We start from the raw sequence: 18,215 nt of genomic DNA on the forward strand, positions 1-18,215 counted from the left end.
TTAATTTCATCAAAATGTTGAAGCTAAATTAAAGGCAAAGGCAGGAGAAGCCGTTCATGGATGCTCGTTTCTTTCTAATCAACAGTGTTCAAAAATAAATGCTCCTATTTCTTTTTCTATTTCAACATTTGACATGGTTGTCTGTTTGGTCCAAATAAACTCTCCACCCTTTGAGAAATCAATCAGTTGCATGAATCATAAATAGGTTCTCTTTGTCTCTCCTTTAAGTAACTCAAAATAAATCCAGAGACTGGAAAGGGTGAGCCATTACACGGGTCATAATCTAAATATTCTCTTTATATTATGTTTAAAAGTCAAATAAAGTCCCTCCCACGACACTTTTACAGCCTTACAGTAGCTTTCTCACAGCTTTCCCTCCCTCAGTGCTGAGCGTCGACAGCTTCGTTCTGGCTGTCCTCGGCCATCTGCACCAGCTCGTTGACGGTGTGCAGCAGACTGTACCCGTGCTTCCTCAGCAGCTGCTGGTTGAGGCACTGGTCTCTGAAGCCCATCTCCAGCAGCATGGCCATCATGGAAGGGTCCTGTCTGGTGGCTGGGTCGATGCCTCGCTGGATGGCGGGCGAGAAAAACGCGTTAGGAGGAGAGCACTGAGCGGGAGAGTTGAGGTCAGTGGAGGGTAAATGGAGACGAGAAGGTGAGCGCTATTGTGGTCGTGTCTGTCCATCCCAGGTGCCTAAACGTGACACTGAATGTTGGTGTGATAGCAAGAATTAATTCAAATTCAACCCTGCTGCTGCATTACACTCCTTGTAACTACAGCGTAAAAAGACTTTGTTTACCCAGAACTTGTCTTGTCAGGCGGCATGCGCCCCCAAGGCTATGTACCTCTCTAACAAAGCTTCTCCAGCTTAACATTTATTGAACCACTTGTAATCATATACTTAAAAATGAACCACTGTGTTAAGGGAGCTTGTTGGCAAGCTCTGTACTGCATGGTGGGAAGGACCGTAAAACTAAAACAATGAGCTGAAAGACACCAAAACACTCCATAGAGCTGAGGGGAACTGCAGAGTTGGGTGATATTTCTTGTTGTCCCCACAACAAACATCTTTCATATTACGTAGAAAAATCGGATTCATTGTCAATATAAAAATATCGATTATAGCTACTTTAAATAGCTATAATCATTATTTTGGGGGAGAATACTTCCGTTATGTTAACTCAAAAAGCCCCCACAGGATCCTGAGATACTGGAAACGTGACATCTCACACACCAGCTCTACCCAATCAATTTTGGCATGTTTTGCTGTCATGTAATGAAGCTTTGAGTCACAACTCTTCCCCACTCTGGACGTCTTCCTCTGCACGTTGGCTATACTTTTTTTTTTAAAAGTGTGGACATAATAACGCTGTGTGATGTACCTGTATCGCACAGTTTGGTCCAGTGAAGAGGGCCTTATAAGCGGACGCTGCCACAGAAAGAGCCCCCTTGACAAGTCCCTCTGTGATGCCTCCTTGGCCCCTGGTACAAAGACAGAGATGTGGTTGCACTGGGTTATGTAACCGTACTACAAGGAACAACGTGTTCCAGTTTTCTTCATTGTCACAAAAAGGCACAAACAGTAGATATGACAATTTCCTTCACAAGAGCGAAGCGTCGTCAAGTTTTACTTTTTGATATATAGCACCTTGGCTGCAGCGCGTTGCTGGGTCTGGGGTTGTATGTCTCAAAGGCACTGGATGCTGAGCCTGCTGATCTGGACAGACCAGATGACACTGCAGAACAAATAACACACGCAAACACACATAACATTAGAGCCTTCTGCTGAAGCGACAAATCCTGAGAGCCTGCAGGCTGGCTTGCTTCCTGTCATAAAAACCAAGGGGCAAAATGTGTTTCCTTTCTGGCCTCAACCGAGCCAACAACTCTTCAAATGACAAAACCGCAAATTCAGGCCAACAGTGTGAGTCAAACAGTAGGATCTGAGGCAGCACTGTAGTTACACTATAAACTTTTCAATCCAGGAATATGTCTTATTTATGTTTTGCAATATAGCGGCACTGAGTGGAAGTTAAAATAAAAAACACTGGTAAAGATGTTATGCTGACGCTGTAGTGGCTTGTGTGCCATGCGTGCCAGTTCGCACTGTGACACTGTGATGTGCTTGTATCCAGCGATTCAAGTATTAAAACTCACCATTTAGGTGGACCCTTGGTTGGCACGGCTCATATGGTTCACAGGCTGGAGGACTGTGGTCCTCAGCCAGGTACAGTGCCTCAGACCTGAAAAGACAGTAAACGACCTACAATGAACCCATATAAGGCTGTAGCAGGGGGATAAAAATGACAATGGACAGAGCTCACTTTGGGGCTTTATTTAAAAACCTGAAACCAGGAATTAATATGCATCCATTTTAAATAGCAAAATTTGATTTTCCTTCTGTTCCCAGAGACATATTCCAAGCTTTTTTGTTCCCCTTGCAACTGGAGCCTGATCTGACCTTGACAGTTTCTTGCTAAACTTTAATTAACATTAATACTCGGCTTCCATATGGATGCTCGACCAGCTTCTGGCACATTTCACTATGTGTATTGGTAACTGACAATGTTAGCTGAAGACAGAACACATTTTTTAGCATGAGAACATAAAATTTGGCAGTAACTCAGTTTAAATTGCTCTATTTCTTTCATAATCAGATAGTATTTTTTGATGAAAATGCACGTTTTGTGTGTGTTAACAGACTTCTGAACTACAGAGGATCATTTGACTGAGCCCCCATCTGACCTGGGTGAGTAGAGGGCCGGTGGGGACAGCAGGAAGTCAGGCAGAATCGGCGGTGGCACCACTTCAGGGGTGAGCGTCACGGCGTCCAGCGTTTGGGAAGCGCACAGCATCTGGTTCACGCTGCTGTGGATGGGAGGGACGGGTGGAGGCCGGGTGTTCACTGGTGAATCCTCAGCGGCGACCACCTCCGTCCTCTCCTGCCTCTCTCTCAGCGGTGCCGCCCTGCCCGACTCAGAGTCGGAGTCGTCCTCTTTCTCCTGGTGTACGTCTGGATCGGCTGCGGTCGCGGCAGCAACGGCGGCGGTGTCAGGCTGAGACATGGCGGAGCTGTACATGGACTCCCCCAGGGGACGGCTGGTGTCAAAGCAGTCTGGGAGGACGATGATGTAGTCGTCGCATGAGGAGACTGAGGAGGTCTGGCTGCTGACCTGAGCCACGGGAGGAGAAGATGGTGACATTTACGGACGTCATTACATGAGAAGGACAACGCTAGCACCTCTTACAATATGTTTCTGAATATGTTTTTTTACTGGGATGAGAAAATTCTCCTACCACATATTCTAAAATAGAAAAAAAACTTTATTTGACCCATGCTTAAACTAGAGACAGGCCTTAATTTATAACGCCCCCTGTTCCCCAGTTAATGCAAACCCAAATCTTCCTCCATGTCTACCTTTGGTCTTAATAAATGCACTGTGATGCATTTATTATTATTCCATCAGTAGAGCAAGAGTCATGCCAGGCGTTCCATTTTGCCTTTTCCCCTGAACGACGTTGAGCTTGAGCGAATAAAGCTCAACCCTTCCTCCAGAATTTCCACCTTAAAAAATGTCTTGCAGCCTTCCATTATTTGATTATGATTAATATTTGAATACCGGCCTCGCATTAGAATTCACAACCTTTCTTAAGCTGACAAGCAGACAATCTAAAAACCTCTCTCAATGCGTGGTCACAAAGCTAAGAAAAGGGCTGTTTTTTTCCTTAAAACTCATAAAAAGGGAAAGTTTGGAGACAGAAGGTTTTCACAGAATGTGTTACCAGTGCATTAAAGAATCTCCTGCAAGCTTAAGAATTTCAGGATTTTATTATTAGTTTTACCGACAGGTGAAGGCAATGAACATGAATGCAGCGAGTATAAAATAAACTTAGTTTTAGGTTTTTGTCTTCTCTAGCAGTCTCCCTCTATAAATCTAAATCTTAATAATTTATGATCTGCTTTGTCCATCAAAACAAAATGCAAGTGTTAGTATAAAAAGATTGAATCCTCACCTCATCCCAGTCTTCTCCCTTGGTTCCACCCTCCTCTTTCTCTTCTTGAGTGTCCTTGATGTTTTGCATTTCTTCCAAAATCACGACTTCTTCATCCTCATAATCATGATGTGAACTGATATGCAGGTTTTCATTCGCTGGTTCCAGGAGAAGACCTTATAAAGTAAAAAAAAACAAAAAACAAAACACAAGCACCAAAATGAGCATCAAAATGTTGCAGGTGAAGCGCCATTAATTAATAACTACAAGAGATGTGATATTGAACGGTAATCACAAATGTTTTAAGATCAGTTAAGGCAAAGAAGTTTTTGAAATATCTGTCAAAAAAAAACAAAAACTGAAAAATATGACGCTAGAATCCTGGAAGCCATTGTCTAACCTGGCCTTGTCTCCTCTTCTTGGGTGGTCTGGTTGAGACCTGTGCTGGGAGGCAGAGCTGAACTCTCAAGTCTGACGGCACAGATCTCCTCATTTCCTTCGTCTACCCTCTCCTTCGTCTTCTCAGCCTCCACTGCTCTCTCAAAGCAAAAGCTCGTACCCCGGGAAACAACTGAGATATTTTACAGAAGAACAAACAGTGCTTAGTACCTCATTGTACAGAAACCTTTGAACACAAAACAAATACACTATACACGGGTTGGAGAGATGCTCTTGGAATAGAATAAGACGGCGTGATTAAGGACGGCGCAGTGGCTCCTCACCCTGTGGTTTGTGGCTGCTGTGATGAACTCTGCGCAGGGGTCTGTGGTCGGGGGCTTCCTCCAAGGTGAGGGAGCGGATGACAGTCTCACAGAGGAACTGGGCTCCACTGATCTCCTCCTCCCTCTCCTCCTCCTGGGTCACGGGCTCTGAAAGCTCCCTCTGCTGTCCCAGTTTCACTCCTGATCAAAATACAACAGACTCTAATTATTACATGCTGCCACATTTTGCCTGGGCTGACAGGACAACTTTTTACTTTAGTTGCATCCACTTATCCAGCAACCGTCTGCATCACAATTCCTACTATTAAACGCACACATCTCTTGGGGTTTTCTACTACTCAACTCATCTCACCGAAAAGTTTTTTGACCCCTGTGACCTCTGTGTCTTCTCTTATTTGTGAGGTTATGGCCTTCTCCAATACTGGTGCATCATGGGGCAGTGGGGATATGCAGGGCGTCAAATCTACAAAATTTAGGTAGAACAAACACAACACAGTTTTTACACCTATGTGTTAATGTTAAAGAGAGATGTAGCCACAGTTCCTCCTACAAAGGCGAAGGCAATTCTTGAAGGAAGGATGTTACACAGTAAACAGCAGAACTGTCTCACAGCTCACGTTAATCATGCCTTTAGAGCATCATATGTTGCTTACCGACGGGAGTGTTATTAGGAACCTTCTCCAACTCTTGCGCTATATTTATATCCAGCAACTCAAATGACAGTAGATCCTGAAAAAGAGCAGATGTAGATAGAATGTAAAATACTGCGTTTCACACCATTTTCACCCTATTTTCCCAGTTGAAATTTGGCTTGGTTTGATCAATTAGCCTATGCGCAACTTGAAGCTCAGGCAGTGCAAAGGGAGTATTGACTGAAACCACTTTAAAACCATGCTTTTTGGTTGATGAATGACAAGAGCTTTGAGTGTTCACCTGTGCAGTCAGCAGGTTGACCGAGGGGAAGTAATAGTCTTCACAGCTGAGGTCTACAGACCTCATCTCCTTCTCCTTCTCCACTGGCCTCGCCTCCTCCTTCTGAAGCACAAACAAGAATGGCGTCATTAGTGCCACTTCAGCGTTCATTCAACAATGGCCATTTCTATTATGATTAGGAGCGTTCCCACTATAAATTATTATTATTGGTGTTTCAGTGTTTGAAAATCTGTATTATCCAAACGCTCTTGAGATACATTCGTCACAAAAACCACTGTGTTCTTTATATTACATTTTTCCATTGTTACCCTGGAAACTGGACACAAAAGGTCACTAAGTATACTGCCTTATACCACCATGTTCATATTGCCATATTTAGGCCTGAAACTAACAATTCTTTTCATGACTGATTAATCTGTCAGTGTTTTCTCTAATCATTTAGTCCATAAAATGCTGGAGAACAGCACAAAAATGCCCATCACAACTTCCTGAAGCCCAAGTTGACATCTTCAAGCTACAACGAAACAGAAAACCCTCACATTTTGAGACCAGGAGACGGCAAATGTTTTGTCTTTTCCCTTGAAAAAATGATGTTGATGTTAATTAATCGATTATATACAAAATTGTTGATGATTAGTTTTCTGTCGATCAGCTAATCACTCATTTAACTGGACCTTACTTATCTCAAATAATAACATAATCTAGATTTACATGTAAACAGGCGTCGCTGTACAGGGTGTCACTGGTTAGCAGACTTGCCAGTCTTTTGCTCTGATGTCCGAGTGTGTTGCGGCTGTTGCCGGGGTCGACCACGATGCTGCACCACACACGCGGGCCGAACTGACACCCGCAGTGCGCCAGCCGCCAGTGGGAGGTGTACGTCCCCTCCATGACGGGAGCGACAAAGGCCACGCTGACCACCCCCACTTGCCCGGGCAGCAGCAAAGGGACCGGCACCTCCCTCCTCTTCTCCGACGCCAGGCCGAGGTTTCCCCACATGAACACTAGCTGGGTGCACGCACACACATACACAAAACACAAAATAGAAATACGCATGCGAAAAAGGCACAAAGACAAGAGCATGCAACCAAAGTCACACGACAGAAAAAAAATGCACACAGGCAAGTGAGGGACACGCACACACATACACACACACACACACATATATTCAAACAATGACAGAGACTTAAAAACTTAAAACCACACAGATTCAACCTAATTCAAATAATAAACATCTCAGACAAAAAAAGAGCATTAGTTGCTTTAGGCTGGGTAAGAAATCTTAGCTGGTGTTAGTGGATGAGAAGAAGCAATGAGCTGAGTGGGGGCTCAAAGTGGAAGTGAAGCGGGGGGGCAAAGAGAGAGTGGAACCTGTCCTCTCGGTGGGTGGGAGGGGTACCTTAGTCTCTGAGGTCCAGCTGATAGTGCCCGAGTTCCTCATCTTCCAGTATTTGATGAACTTGGTACCTGGCTCCAGACGGGTGCCGTCAGGCAGATTTTCATCCAGAAACAAGGCAGCCATTGTGGGCACCAAGGACGTGTGCGAGACCCCGGGACCCCTAGTTTCAAGTGTACAGAGCATTGTTGAAAATAGCCCTGGTTTCTTATAATACCCATCTCTTTTGTTCTCTACGAATCAAAAAAGCAGGACCCCAGATTTTTTTGCAGCTCAAAAGCACTTTTTCTTAGAAAATCTATGAAGCAGCAGCAGCAGTTTTCACATTGAGGTAGTTCCAACATTTTCCACCACCCCAGAGCAGCCAGCGATACACTTATACAGACTAGATTACAAAGATGGCATATTTTGATTTCTTTTCTTGGAAAAAAAAAGACTTTTTTGCATCCATGCTGGGTTCGAGGTACCCAGCACTGTCGGACGCCCTTCCGAAGTGGCGCTTACTCTGGACTGGAGGCCTGGGGATCAGGGACCGGGGCAGGGATGGGACCTTGGGCTGGGGCTGGACCTGAGGCTGTTTCTGAGGCAGCAGGAGGGGGCAGGGCTGGGACCTGGGTGGATGCGGAGGCCATGTTTGTCAAATTGGCTCTGCCTGAGGTAGAGGGCCCACTCCACTGCAGCCCCCTCTTCTCCAGTCTCAGTTTCTTCTTGATTTCCTTCACTTCGGCTCTTAGCTGCCTCCTTTCTGCTTTGAGGCGCTGTCGCTCGGCCTTGCGCACTGTCCTGTCTCCTCGCCTTGGGAACCTGGTTTGAAATGTCATCAGGAACACCTATTTGTTGACTATCAAATGTTTATTTTCCAAGAACAAAACGCATTCACACTCACAATTCATGAATTACAGTAATCTGTCTGATGAAACATTTTGTAATCCTGCTTTGCATCTAATTCTATTAATATTTTCCTCCATTAAAAGGGGCTAGCACTGTTGTAAGTAAAAATATCTGTTTCAAGAGGTAGGTAGGATTCATCCTCAGTCTTGGGGTTTTACCTTAACTCTCCAGACATTCCATGCTCAGGGATGGAGAGAGGTGTCTTGGTTCTTACGAGGTTGTGGCTGGGGTCATGGCTATGTCGGCACATCTCACACAGGATGCAGGACGGGCACACACTGGCAGGGAAAAAGCCAAAGAAAACGTCATTATCGATTCTCATAAGGCCGCTTAAAGAACACAGAACATGCAAAAAACGAAAAACATAAAAAAGCATGTCGTAGACAAAGGATAAACTCATAAAGGTGAAATGGTCTATAGGATCAACAACAGTAAAAAGTGACATGTTCAAAGTATCACCACTGTCACGTATTGATTCACCAGATGATACATTCTCTGAATTTGGGAAATGTGTTTTTCTATATGGGAATTGAATGTTCCAAAAGTGTCATAGTTAACCATTTTCTTCTAAATACTGCATATTATACTTTTTATACTCTTCCATGCCTACCTGCACTTGTAGGCCCCCTCAGAGGTGAGTTTGTTGCAGCTGCTGCAGTTTGGGGTGTAGCCGAGGGACCCACTTGAGGTGGAGGGACCTGGCCTGGGCCCTATAGGTCCACCACTAGCCCCACTGGCCTCATGGGGCCCATCAGAGGATTTGTGGGTACAGCACTGCCCAGAAAAGTCACTGCACATCCTTTCAACTACCTCTTTGACCACCTCGTCCTTAAACTATGAAAAAGACCAAAGTCAAAAACACAAAATAAAACAAAAAACAATCAAGCCTCGTACTTATAAAAAAAAAAGTTCAATAAAACTTTACCTTCTCCATGTATGATCTAAACCACATGGGAGGGGGCTCATCTTCCGATTTGTTCCCCTTGTTGTCTTTCGCTGTGACCTATAATCAAACACATGAAACTTTCATCAGTTAAGTTAGATTATATGAAATATGTAAGCTTGATTTAAATCAAATTCCCCTACATGCGTTCAGCAGTAGTGGCTCCCACAAACCCTGTAAATTTCCAGCACTGCCAGTTAAATGCATAGGCAATAAAAAAAGCGTTATTTTCCCTTAAGATAAACTGATTTGAGGCAACAACTACATTGAAATTATTTCAGAAACTATACACGGCTATTAAACTAACATTAAAACTAATGATGGAAATTTGTTAGAGGTGTGGTTCTAGAACAAAAGTTTACTGAAGGTCGTCAAAGCCAAAAACACCGTAAAACACTGCACATGTGAGAATCTATAAGGAGAAGAGAGGGGAGGAAGAGGAGGAGAATCCATTGGCTTCCTTACAGCTTCTCGCTCCGGTGTGACCTGTGTGCCCTTGTCCACAGTCTTGACCCTGGAGGGATAAGGAGGAGCAGGCCGGAGGTCTCCTTTCAGCTCCTTCACCTCCGTCTTCAGTGGGCCTCCGCAGGCCTGCCCTTTCATCTTGTACACGTTCATGTGTAACTGGTTCCCCTGCTTCTCTGCACTCTGGGCGGAAAATAAGCCGAAATCACATACCACAGGAGACTGACACAAAAATATGCAAAATGCAAATGCCACGTGTAACATATACAGGAATGTCTTATATTGCTATCACATGACTTTTGACAAAATAAGCTGTTTAGGATTCACTATATCAATGCACTGTAGTTGTGTTTGCCACGTTTGTCATTTATATATCCTTGCTATTTGTCTTCCTCTGTGTATTCTGTACAGCGGTAACTATGTGAATGCTCCTACACTAGAACTACTGCATAATTGTAATGTGTTTATGTCTTAAGCACAGTCATGTCTGTATGATGCATGAGGTCGTGTCATACTTTTGTCAAGTACATAGAGAGCAACAGTCATGTAAGGAGAAGTATTTTCTTTGACTGAATTTTGACTATTAAAATGTTCTAGATTCTGCATGATCTCTGCACTTATTCCTCTGTTAATGGCCAAGGCTTGTGTTATGTGCCGTTAAATTCAATCCTGTCTTCACTTTTCTACAGAAATCCCGCTCTGCCGCAGTACCTTGATGGCTTCTTCGTATTCATCTGAAATAAAATACAAAATAAATCAGCAGTAAGTTCCTTGTACAATTACCTAGTAACCAATTCAAGTTTTTATATTTTGTAATTACAGTTAAAGCCTCATATTAAACGTTTATCTCACAAATTTGTGTTTTAGTTTGTATCATATTCCCAGACATAAACAAAATTAGGGATGCAAGTAATGATTACTTGAAATTTTTTTCACAATTAATCGATTAATTGTTTGGTCTATAAAATGTCTTAAAACAGTGAAAAATGCCTATCACAATCCTCCACAAATCCAAAGTGACATCTTCAAATGTGTTTTTTGCCAAACCAGCAGACCAAAACCCAAAGATATTTAATTGATATAAAACAGAGAAAAGCAGAAAATCCCCACACATCATAAGCTGGAACGACATCACATTTGGCATCTTCGCTCGAAAAATTACTCAAATGATTATTCGATTATCAAAATTAGGGCTGCAACTCATTATCGAATAATATGCAGATGATGTCTCTGCTTAACTGATTGTTCAGTCTAGAAAATGGAAAAATAATGGAAAAAAAAAAAAACTTAACAATTTCCCAGAAACCAAAGTGACATCTTCAAAATTTAGTTTTGACCAACCAACTCTCCAAAGCCCAAAGATATTCAGTTACCTGTCATATAAAGCAAGGAAAAGCAGCAAATTCTCACATTTGAGAAGCTGGAATCAGCAAATATTTCTCATTTTTGCTCTTAAAATGATGGAAACGATGAATCAATTGTAAAAAAAATAGTTGCTGATTAATTTTCTTCCAAGCGATTAATTGTTGCAGCTCTAATTTATATGATCCTTCTATTAAATGTCAGAGTTAGTGTTTTGATAACTTCAGCTCTACTTTATAGGCAGACAGCTTGTGATAAAAAACACAGAAAAACAACCTCACCTTGACTGTTTATACAAATCTGAAAGAATGAATGAGATCAGAATGAGTCCGCGAACATACAGCCGGCCAAAACATCATGATAATTCTGCAATAAATGTAAAAAGACAACAGCAGTGCGCATAGTTATGTACACTCTCTTACCTCCTCATTGTCCTCATCAAAGTATTTCACTTGAAAGTGGTTGATCCCAAAAGACGCTTTGATCTGAGAAGTAAAATGTTATGAGACAGCACGTTATAAAACCAGAACTTTTTTTTTTCGCCTCACACGTATTATGAAAACATCAATAATGGCCCGTTGGGAAAAGAAATACCTCCACAGCCACCTACTGCACATGGATAAACAAAAGCAGTAAAGCAAACCGAGCAGATTTCCCTTTCCCTGCGTATTTTCCAGACGCGCTGGCCGGCTTAAAAATTAACTTATGTCCACGTTGTGTCGCAACAGTATCGACCGTCCTTCAGGTGGTCTATTGTTTACGTGTCTAGGCCATGTCTGGGCCTGCTTCTCGCCAAACTGCGCCAGCGTTTAGCCGACGCGCTCCGCTAGCAGCTTACCCAGGCTTCGACCGATTCCCACTCCAGCTTGTCCAAATCCTGAGCCAGAAACCTCTTCACATTCCCCCGGAAATTGACTTTGATAGTAACGGGGAGCCCCATGTCAGCCGTTCAGGAGCGGATAGTGGCTATCATTTGCGGTGACACCGGCCCGTGTGATCCCCGTTGCCCTCGACTGTCTTCTCTTGTTTACATCGTCAGCTGCGTCTAGAAAAATACGGTGACGTTTCCTCTGCTCCCTCGCGTGAGTTTATCGGCGGTCGGTAAACCAGATTAAAGGCGCATTACCGCCACCTAGCGTCTGATTCGGCGGGCCACAAGTAAAGTTGGGGCGAAGTTGGGTCGCGGCGTAGGACGTTCAGCGAGGTTCCGCCTCTTCTGCACCGCCCGTTGCTGCGAAACATTCTAGTCAAAGTCATCGTTTGGGATTCATGAAAATAAAAAAAAATAAAAATAAAAATAAAAAAGTCTACAAAAGACCAGGTCAAGCTTGAAATCCCTACACGTACACTTACCGATCCTGGACTTGATTAGAAAGTAGTTGACATGTTTAAAACACGGTCTCAGGTTTGTGTAACCTTTATTTCTATTTGTGAAAACACGCCAAAAAAAAAAAAAGGGTGATTTCACACCTTTTTGTCAAATCGGACAATAACACACCTAGAAACTAGGTCTATTGTAGACCAGGTCTAGCAGGTGGCGGTTTTCACGGTCCATCCACATCACCCGACGACCCGCATCCTCTACCGTTTGGTCTCAGTTTGCGCGCACGCGCAGTGAGAACAGCGCGTCATGTCGCGTGTCAACGTCGTCATCTTTAAGCTCCACACAAGTGTGGCTGACAAGTAGCAAGCCACACGTTCACAGGTGAGTTTGATGCTGTTGGGACAATCGCTATTCGCCTATCTGATCACATAAGATGTCTTCACTCCTCAAGGTGGACAATGAAATTAAAACCAAGGTAAGGCTTGACAGTTTGTACGACGTGTTGTTGTTGTTGTTGATGTTTCCATTTGCTCACTAGCCTGTTAGCCACAATTTGTAGCATGATCTGAGAGGCTAACGGCAGCTAACGGCTGCTAACCGGCCGGTTTCCCGCCTGTTACGGTACACCTGTCAACCTTTCTAACAGGTGCTGTGTCACAGTGACGTTAAGCTTCATGGGGAGTGAAAAGTTGAAAGTTAAACGTTACGGCGCTGTGTGTATAAGTAACAGCTGCTTTTGGTTGACCACATGCACAAAAGAAGGCCTTAGCTACCTAGTTAGCCAACTCTACCGGCATCAAGTCACCTCATTTTACAGCTTCTACCTTCTCATCATCATCATCATCATCATCATCATCATCATCATCATCATCATTATTATTTTTATGATTATTATTATTATTATTGTTATTGTTATTATTATTATCGACTAACAGTAAAGATTCAAGTCTTGCAGAAATTACACTTTAACTGTTAACATAAGATACTCACAAACATACAATTTAACCCTGCAAACACAAACGCATATTAACATATCAAAGCGACCAACATGATTGTAAATGAAAGTTACAAAAAATAGATGCGAGAAAGTAATAGAATAATTACTACAAATGAATAATAGATGCTAAAATTATATGTAAAGAGCAAAAATAAAACAACAATAATTAATAAAATGATAAGAGTTAGAGCAATTATTCTGAGAAAACAGTTTCAGGCTTCTCCAACACGGATAAACAAAGAAAGGGCCCCACACTTTATAAAACTTATTCACTGACTTTTGTGTGGAATAACAAACTTTTCAAAGTATTAAAAATAACCTCCCAGTTACCTGTGAGATTTAGAATTGACTATAATATTTTATTTTATTTTTTTCATTATTATTGAGTGGGAATGGGAGGGAGGTGCATACCTTGTTTGGTTTTAGTCAAAACCAGCTCTTGTCGGGGGGGGGTGCCAAATACAGAAGCCTGAGTGTTAGGCTCAGTTGGACATTGTAAGATTTCAGAGGATGTTTGGAATACTGATTTCCCCCCAAAAAAAAGGATTAATGAAATAAAAAAAGAAGTTAGGGATGGGCCTTAATATGACCAGAACAAATGAAAGAGTGACGCCGGGCACGTCTGCCTTTGTGACAGATAGGATCCACCACAGGGATAATTCTAGCACTGACGCACCAGCCACATTTATAGAGCCCATGGAAATAACCTAGACCACAATAATCCCACAGCAAGTCTAATGAAACTTGGAAAGCGTGTAAATAGGTTCATCCAGGTCAGTCGGCCAAGGCCCGATTACCAACTGGGCAACTGCCTAATGGGCCCCCAAAAGTTCAAATTGCTAAAAAGGTTTTAGCAATTTGATTAGTTACAAATGTATTAAGTTATCTGCACCAATAAAATGCAATATAAACTACAGTGGGTCATGCTTTATTAGCTATTTATCTAGGAGCCACAGGTTAATCTGGCCATGGTTTCAGTTTATCTGATATTTGGACTCTTGTCTTATGCGTTTGCAGGTTGATGCATTCAGGGAACGTATCACTGCAGAAGTAAGTATCGATTAACTTGTAAAAAAAAATGTTTTGTGAGCACTTTTACACACACATACACACAGTTATCAAAACTGTTTGGTCTTCAAACAATTAAATTAAATCAGTTAAATTTGTATTTCTTTCAGGCAGAGGATCTAGTTGCAAATTTTTTCCCAAAGAAGTTACTGGAACTTGATCATTTCCTTAAGGTCAGTAAAATGTTCATTCAGCTAAACAAACATTGTATAGACTAAGATTTGTGTACATATTGGTTAGGAGTGGGTGATATGGATTCAGTTCTCTTATCATGGTATGTAGTTTTATACACCGCAAACTTTGTGGGAAATCAGCTGAGAAACTGTTCATGGATAGTTGACAGTGAAAGTTCATTCTCGCCTGTGTTGGCTGAAAAGTTGTTATGTGGATGAGAAGTGCTCAGTATATCTACACTTTCATGACAACTTGAAAAACTCAATCTGCTGAGGAAGATCCTGTGATATGGTGCGACTGGTGGGCCAACTGTTAATTGGTAAAATATCTAAAGTGGCAGCGATTAGTTGTGTTTTAATCCATTAGTCAATCGATAGAAAATTAATCAGCAACTATTTTGATAACTGAATAATGTTGTTTTTTTCTTTTCATTTTTCAATTCCAAATTCCCAGCATTTTCTAGTAAAATAATCAAATGTGATGATTTGCTGTTTTTTTTTTTTTTAATCACACCTTATTGTAAACTGAATATTTTTGGATTTTGCAGTGTTAGTCAAATAAAACAAGCAATTTGCTTAAATCATCTTGGACTTTGTGAAAGTACAGCACGCACCTTTCAATATTTTTTTAAGATAATTAGAGCTACAACTAACTATTGTTTCCATTATCGATTAGTCTGCCGATGACTTATCCAGTTAATCGTTTTGTTTATAATCTACAGTAAACAGTGTAAAATGCTGATTATACTTTAATCAAATAACAGACCATGATGAAAAGCATCCAGTACTTATATTTGGGAAGCTAGAAATAGCAGATATTTGACATTTTTGCTTTGGAAAAAATAACTAAAATGATCATTTAATTATCGCAATACTTGCAGATTAATTTTAGGTCAGTCAAACGCAGTTCTGGTGTCGATGGTTTGGCAAAATATCTGACATTTGATGATTTTGTATAATCACATGGTAGATATCGTCATATTACCCAATCCTAATCTTGTCACGTCACAAAGTAATTTCCTTGTTGTTACAGGACCCAATCATAAACATCACTGAACTGAAGGAGATACACTCGGAGATAAACCTCACGGTGCCAGACCCCATCCTGCTCTCAAACCTGCACGATGGACTAGAAGCGGTGAGGCTCCATTTTTAGAGTTGAATTAAATCCTCAGTCCTTACAATAAGTGCTGTGTGTAGAGCAGAGATGAGACTGGTGTCTAATCCTGTTCTATATGTTTCGCAGCAAAATGCCAAAAAGAGAAAGCTCGAGGACGGAGGTGGGGAGGACATGGGTGAGTGTAAGACTATTAAGTGGATTAAATAGATTTAAAGGAATAGAATCTTTGTTGATGGATGATCACAATATTAACTAAATCCCAAAGTCAAAAATATTGATTTGAATGAGCCTTTTTCTTACACCTAAGGGAAGATTGTATGCCAGCCTCTATATATAATAAACATTCCCTGCCCCTTGTGTGTTCGAAAATGCAATCCTTTTACCATTCTTTCTCTGCTTCCCCTGTCTCCCAGTGACTGGCACCAAGGTCTTCGTCATGCCCGGTGGGATGATGAAGAGCAACGCAAACCTTGTTGATCTTATTGAAAAGGTCAAGCCAGAGATCAGGACACTCATAGAGAAATGTAACACAGTAAGTAATGTCTCTGACCACGGACCGTACTCCCGTCATGTTGCTTTCAGGACTGAGTGCCAAGTCACAAACTGGTGTTACAGCTGGAAGTGTGTCAAACAAGTGTAGGACTAACGAAGACTTTTTGATGAAACGGGGGGCGGGCGGGTTTAAGAGGAGAACAATTCTGATTTCTTTAGACCTGTCAGGTGATTCAAACCTTAATCCATAGAATGTCTTATTGGTCGAGACTAATACAGGGAATTTGATCGTAAATAACAGATGTGCTTACCTGTTGTTGAACAAGGTTTTTCTAGCTTCAAGCTTCAAACATGTGAATGCATGTAGAGCATTGCTGCTAGAAAAAGAAAAACGTCTCCTCCTTCCCAGACGATTGCTGTACATTTTGACGTGAACGATAGCATTCCAGATGTTGCTTTCTCCCTTTTCTCAGCAATTTTCTTTTCTTCTACAGGTCAAAATGTGGGTTCAGCTGCTCATTCCAAGGATAGAGGACGGCAACAACTTCGGAGTGTCGATCCAGGAGGAGACAGTAGCTGAACTCAGAACAGTTGAAGGGGAGGCAGCATCTTACCTCGACCAGATATCAAGGTTTGTAGAAAATGCGATTATATTGTACGTGATTCATTCTGAAGCATGAAACTGGTGCCAAACAAGGTCCCTTAGCAGCTACAGTTTGTTTGGTTTGTTTACTTTTCTGAGCCATTTAACAAGTTTAAGAGCCAAAATTTTGTCTGTCTTCTTCTAGATACTACATCACAAGGGCAAAGCTGGTTTCTAAAATAGCAAAATATCCACATGTGGTAAGTTCAGTTCAATTTTATTTACATAGCATCAAATCATAACAGAGGTTATCTCGGGGCACTTTTCATGTACAGCAGGTCTAGACCGTACTCTTTATAGTTATATTTACAGAGACCAACATGAATATTATTTAAAAATAATCAAAGCACAAAGCTGGAAAAGTACAAAACACAGAAAGCAGTAAAGTGTCTATACATCATTTTAATTTATTCTGGTTGCAATAAAAGTCCAAGAGGCTCATGTTGTTTATTAAATCTATAATACTCTTGCTGCAGTAAATGTGCATATTTATGTGCAATATGCCAGAGTACGATAAATAATAAAGACATCATCCATATACATCTGAATGAATATTAACGTAGAATCCACTGCGTTTTTTTAATAGGAGGACTATCGGCGCACAGTAACTGAGATTGATGAGAAGGAGTACATCAGTCTGAAGATCATCGTTTCGGAGCTCAGAAATCAATACGTATGTCATGATCTTTACTTCTCATCATTTTTATCCATTCAAGTTTATTTCATACCAACATACAGACGAAAAGTAATTAGAAATATTTCACTTTTTGCTGTATTTTCCCTCATGATCATACTGTCTTGTGTTTTTTTTTTTTTTTTTTATTTTCTTGAATGAAGGTAACGTTACACGACATGATCCTGAAGAATATTGAGAAGATCAAGAGGCCTCGAAGCAGTAATGCTGATGCATTGTACTGATGTTCATCCGGCCATCTCAGTCACCCCTACCCCCCCCTCTGCACCCGTTTCCCTGCCATGCCTGTTGAGCTACAGTAGTCAGCCTGGCCCTGGACCTCAGGCTTACAACTAGACATTCACCTACTTCAATACAATCAACACACAGCCCTGTACAAAAACATAGCTTCCATAGACGGACACAACGCACATGTTTTTGTTTTAATTGTAAAATATTTTTCTTGTTTTAAACCCTTTGAAAACATAAATATTCTCTCAGAAAAAAGGGGAGATAGATTATAGACAACAAAAAGCGCTATGTATTTTTTAATTTTAATTAAACATTTTGTCCTCAGATCTTTGTGAAATCGCTTCATTTATAGCTCTTGAGAAAAATTCAAAGCAGGGTGTTTTTTTTTTTTTCACGCCCACTGCTTCAGTGAATGTTGGTTACTTGCTTTTGGTTTTTTGTTTTTTAAATTCAAGTCTTTAATTAGACTGCATTTTCTTTATAGGAGATGCAACGAAAAAGCTGGGTTTTTTTTTTCTTTCTTTCTCGAATGTTGTACATTACACATTATAGTCATAACAAATATGATTATTGAGCAGGTTTTAGGTCCACAGGCTTATTGGTTTTCAGTGAAAATTCATAAGTCACCGAAGCATCGCTTATGTTGAGGCATTGATTCTATTGAATAAAGCATTTTTTGATAAAGATTTAGAACATCCTGGCATTTCTGTGGTTGCAAAGATTGTTTACTGAATATCAGATAAAAGTAGATGAGGTTCTTTATGCAG

General features: G+C 41.3%; 2 protein-coding genes across 6 annotated transcripts; one reads left to right on the forward strand and one right to left on the reverse strand.

The window, feature by feature from the left end:
- Positions 1–99: 99 nt before the first annotated feature.
- nbr1a (NBR1 autophagy cargo receptor a) lies at positions 100–12,314 on the reverse strand. Of its 5 annotated transcripts, none has more exons than XM_040135692.1 (22): positions 12,205–12,314; positions 11,129–11,191; positions 10,988–11,006; positions 10,056–10,078; positions 9,345–9,527; positions 8,862–8,939; positions 8,547–8,770; positions 8,095–8,214; positions 7,550–7,849; positions 7,049–7,208; positions 6,361–6,657; positions 5,650–5,751; positions 5,370–5,445; positions 5,069–5,179; positions 4,717–4,896; positions 4,395–4,565; positions 4,016–4,170; positions 2,747–3,174; positions 2,159–2,244; positions 1,650–1,737; positions 1,384–1,483; positions 100–569 (listed from the first exon to the last, which is right to left on the reverse strand). In XM_040135692.1, the coding sequence occupies exons 5-22, from the start codon at positions 9,495–9,497 to the stop codon at positions 381–383; spliced, it is 3,018 nt and encodes a 1,005-aa protein (XP_039991626.1). In that variant the 5' UTR covers positions 9,498–9,527; positions 10,056–10,078; positions 10,988–11,006; positions 11,129–11,191; positions 12,205–12,314; the 3' UTR covers positions 100–380. The 5 variants fall into 5 exon arrangements, with proteins under 5 accessions (XP_039991626.1, XP_039991627.1, XP_039991624.1 ...); XM_040135693.1 differs by lacking the exon at positions 12,205–12,314 and adding an exon at positions 12,060–12,170; XM_040135690.1 differs by lacking the exon at positions 12,205–12,314 and adding an exon at positions 11,545–11,800 and having other exon boundaries at positions 6,409–6,657.
- A 12-nt stretch (positions 12,315–12,326) lies between these two features.
- On the forward strand, positions 12,327–18,138 carry psme3 (proteasome activator subunit 3). Its single transcript, XM_040135702.1, has 10 exons — positions 12,327–12,505; positions 14,045–14,077; positions 14,206–14,268; positions 15,302–15,406; positions 15,515–15,563; positions 15,802–15,920; positions 16,375–16,511; positions 16,669–16,723; positions 17,110–17,196; positions 17,361–18,138. The coding sequence occupies exons 1-10, from the start codon at positions 12,464–12,466 to the stop codon at positions 17,439–17,441; spliced, it is 771 nt and encodes a 256-aa protein (XP_039991636.1). The 5' UTR covers positions 12,327–12,463; the 3' UTR covers positions 17,442–18,138.
- The last annotated feature ends 77 nt before the right edge of the window (positions 18,139–18,215 follow it).

The sequence above is a fragment of the Xiphias gladius genome, chromosome 9, assembly GCF_016859285.1.
Source record: "Xiphias gladius isolate SHS-SW01 ecotype Sanya breed wild chromosome 9, ASM1685928v1, whole genome shotgun sequence".
NCBI lineage: Eukaryota > Metazoa > Chordata > Actinopteri > Istiophoriformes > Xiphiidae > Xiphias > Xiphias gladius.

Coding starts and splice junctions, on each gene's coding strand:
- nbr1a (XM_040135688.1), bottom strand. CDS start 11,646: ATGGGGCTCCCCGTTACTATCAAAGTCAATTTCCGGGGGAATGTGAAG. Junction 4,897..5,068: donor AGGGGTCAAAAAACTTTTCG/GTGAGATGAGTT, acceptor TATTTTGATCAG/GAGTGAAACTGGGACAGCAG. Junction 1,738..2,158: donor ACCAAGGGTCCACCTAAATG/GTGAGTTTTAAT, acceptor TTTGTTCTGCAG/TGTCATCTGGTCTGTCCAGA.
- psme3 (XM_040135702.1), top strand. CDS start 12,464: ATGTCTTCACTCCTCAAGGTGGACAATGAAATTAAAACCAAG. Junction 14,078..14,205: donor GGGAACGTATCACTGCAGAA/GTAAGTATCGAT, acceptor TATTTCTTTCAG/GCAGAGGATCTAGTTGCAAA. Junction 15,407..15,514: donor TGCACGATGGACTAGAAGCG/GTGAGGCTCCAT, acceptor TATGTTTCGCAG/CAAAATGCCAAAAAGAGAAA.